The 3,123-nt window shown below is 36.8% G+C and overlaps 1 protein-coding gene across 1 annotated transcript; it reads left to right on the top strand.

Moving 5' to 3' along the window:
* The first annotated feature begins 946 nt into the window (after positions 1-946).
* LOC120188373 lies at positions 947-2,726 on the top strand. The gene is made up of 6 exons (XM_039191823.1): positions 947-1,061; positions 1,135-1,355; positions 1,434-1,644; positions 1,798-1,883; positions 2,043-2,134; positions 2,285-2,726. The coding sequence occupies exons 1-6, from the start codon at positions 972-974 to the stop codon at positions 2,524-2,526; spliced, it is 942 nt and encodes a 313-aa protein (XP_039047754.1). The 5' UTR covers positions 947-971; the 3' UTR covers positions 2,527-2,726.
* Positions 2,727-3,123: the final 397 nt, after the last annotated feature.

Here is a 3,123-nt window from a genome sequence, read left to right as displayed (position 1 = left end):
TATTTTTTATTAAATATTTTTGGTATTTTTATTTAATTTTTTAAATAATTATGACGTCGTCCGATTCTTTTAATCGATCAGACCGATTCGATCGATTGAACCAATAAATCGATAACATAATCGATTCACTATCCGATCCGATTCTGAAAAGCATGCACATAAGATTGAATTTTCATGGATGATGGATCCACTCAACACAGTAATCATTTATTTCGAGGGCTTAGATCGATATAAATTATAAAAGTGAAATGAAATGCTTAAATTATTATCGTTTTCGATATCTACACTGTAATCGTTTCCTTCTTCCTTTGTCTTATAAATGCTTTGTTCCAAAAGATCAATAAGCTTTTCGAATAGGTTTCTGCTATGCTCTGTTTTTCATTGTTTCTTTCTTTCTTCATTCATTTTCGGTTATAGAAATCTTCTGCGTCTAAGTGAAAAGACCCAGAATTCATGGGTTTCTGTTGAAACAAAGAAAAACTCGAGAATTTTCTGGCTTTTCCCCTTGTTTTCTCTCGTTTTCTCGGACTTCCCTTTGCTTTTCTTTTTAAGTTACCGTGTAAACTGGGTTTTTGGATTTAACTTAAAGGATTAAACGTTGAATGGGAACAGAATTTGTTTCTTCATCGTTGATCAAAGCAGAGAGGCCTTGAGTTTTCTTTAAGTTGAAAAAAAAAAAAACAGAGTTGAATCCTATAAATCAGAAGGGTTGAAATTAAACAACATTTTCAACTACCAACAAAGACTTGGTTGAATCCATAATTCCATATATATATATATATATATATATATATATATATATCCCATTTTCTGTTTCCTTAAATTTAGCTTTTTCAAACATCGAAATTCTTAAATACACGAGTTTTTGCATTTATTCAACGAAATCGCGGCAATCTCTCCCCCTCTTTGCTCTCTTCTGTTTTTTCCCTTCATTTTACCATTCGTTTGAGTTAGAGAGAAACCCGATCATCATGATTTTCGACTCTGGGTCAACGCAATCGAACCTCGATTGTTTCCTCCACTGCACAACACCCACAGTCAAATCCCAATTCCTCCCCAAGGTTTGAGAATTCACCAGAATCATCTCTGTTTAACCTTTTTTTCAGTTTCTTAATTTATGATTTTCATTTGCAGAGTGAGATTAGGAATCTCAATCGATTATGGCACCCTTGGGAGACAGAAAAGGTCGAGTATTTCACGTTGGGTGATCTTTGGAACTGTTACGACGAATGGAGTGCGTACGGGGCTGGCATTCCCATCGGGTTGAACAACAACGAAACATTAGTCCAGTACTACGTTCCTTATCTCTCCGCCATTCAAATATTCACCAGCGATTCTTCCGTCAGTGGATTAAGGTAAGAAATTGCTTGGATTCCATGATCGAGACGTAAGCAAAATTCGATGAAATCTTGGGCTTGGAATTTTGTTGACAGGGAAGAGACCGAGTCGGGTGATGGCGAGAGGGATTCATTTAGTGATTCGTACAGTGATGAAAGTGAGTTATGGAGATCGGACGGATGCTCATCGGAGGACGGTGGCTCCGACCAAGACAGCCTTTCGCACGTGAATAATCGGTTGGGATACCTTTATTTCCAGTATTTCGAGAGAACTACCCCTTATGGAAGAGTTCCGCTCATGGATAAGGTAGCCCTTTTCTTTTCCTTTTTATTATTTTTCCATCCACGTACTTCTTTAAATATTTAAATATATTAGAGGGATCTAAACCGTAATTTAACCACTTTTCAGTATGATGAATGTGGCTAAGCATTTTAGTTTCAACTGCAATTTATATCTCAGATTAATGGATTATCACGAAGATACCCTGGCTTGATGTCATTGAGGAGCGTAGATCTCTCCCCAGCTAGTTGGATGGCAGTTGCCTGGTCTCTCTTTTTCTTTCCCTCGTTTATTTTTACTTGTTCAACAAACTTGAAAATATTAAAAATATAAAAATTTACACAATATGAACGAATCTTTTCCCAATGTATATATAACTTATGAATTATTGACAAATAATTGTTATTCGATTCGGATAATTACAGGTACCCAATTTATCACATTCCCATGGGAAGGACCATAAAGGACCTATCCGCATGCTTCCTTACTTACCACACTTTATCATCTTCTTTCCAAGGTGCCTTTGTTGTCTCCTTTCTTTCATCTCTTTCTACTTTTGATAAAGGATAGGGTAGGGTTGCATGATGATCGAATTTGGATTGGTATCAATTCTTGCAACTTTACCTGTGATTTATTCCATATGTTTATGTTTATCCTATATGTGTAGATATGGATCCCGAGGACGACGTTGAGTGTCCCGAGAGGAAGCGAAAGGAAGGGGACGACATCGCTCTTTCGCCGTTCGGTTTGGCCACATACAAGATGCGTGGAGACGTGTGGGTGATGGGCAATTGTGGGCAAGACCGGGAGAGACTGGTGTCGCTTTTAAGCGTCGCGGACTCGTGGCTGAAGCAACTTAGGGTCGAGCACCACGACTTCAATTATTTCACCGGACCTCGACGTGGCTGAACAACATATTGTGATTTTGTTTTCTGGTTTTGTGCTTTGTGAAGTAATAGCGGCCTTACAAGCTTGTGTTCGGCACAAGTTATTGAACCTTTCCAAAGTCTAGTGTGAGACCATCATTTACATGATTCCAGCATATGGAATTGGAGCTGTTTTAAGCCAGTTTTATGGCTTTGTTGTAAACAAAAATGGATTAAGATCTGAGGGTTAAATCAGTGAGGCTCTTTTGAAACTTTTATTCAACTGCATGCAATGTTTCTTTTTTCATCATTATAGAACCAATGAAAGAGATTGATAATGATTTATATGGGATCAAACTTAAATCATGTTGTACCTATTTCGAATTTCCTCCGTAAAATTGATCTATGCAGGTTAAAATCTTCAAAGAATTTCGTAATTATAATCCCAAGAGAACCTATTCGGATATAAGAAGTCATGACCTTTTGATATGACATTTGCTAAGGTTAAATGATATTATAGAGTCAAAATTAATTGACAACGAAATGTATCTATTAAGACTACCAATTTACGAGTATCCATTATGATTCTATGTCTGACATTAACACTAAAGGGCGTAACAAAATTTCTCAACCTAGATTA

The sequence above is a fragment of the Hibiscus syriacus genome, unplaced genomic scaffold (assembly GCF_006381635.1).
Source record: "Hibiscus syriacus cultivar Baekdansim isolate YM2019G1 unplaced genomic scaffold, ASM638163v2 tig00116944_pilon, whole genome shotgun sequence".
NCBI classification, from domain to species: domain Eukaryota; kingdom Viridiplantae; phylum Streptophyta; class Magnoliopsida; order Malvales; family Malvaceae; genus Hibiscus; species Hibiscus syriacus.
Note: the sequence above shows the minus strand (reverse complement) of the source record. Positions and strands in the feature narration are given on the sequence as shown.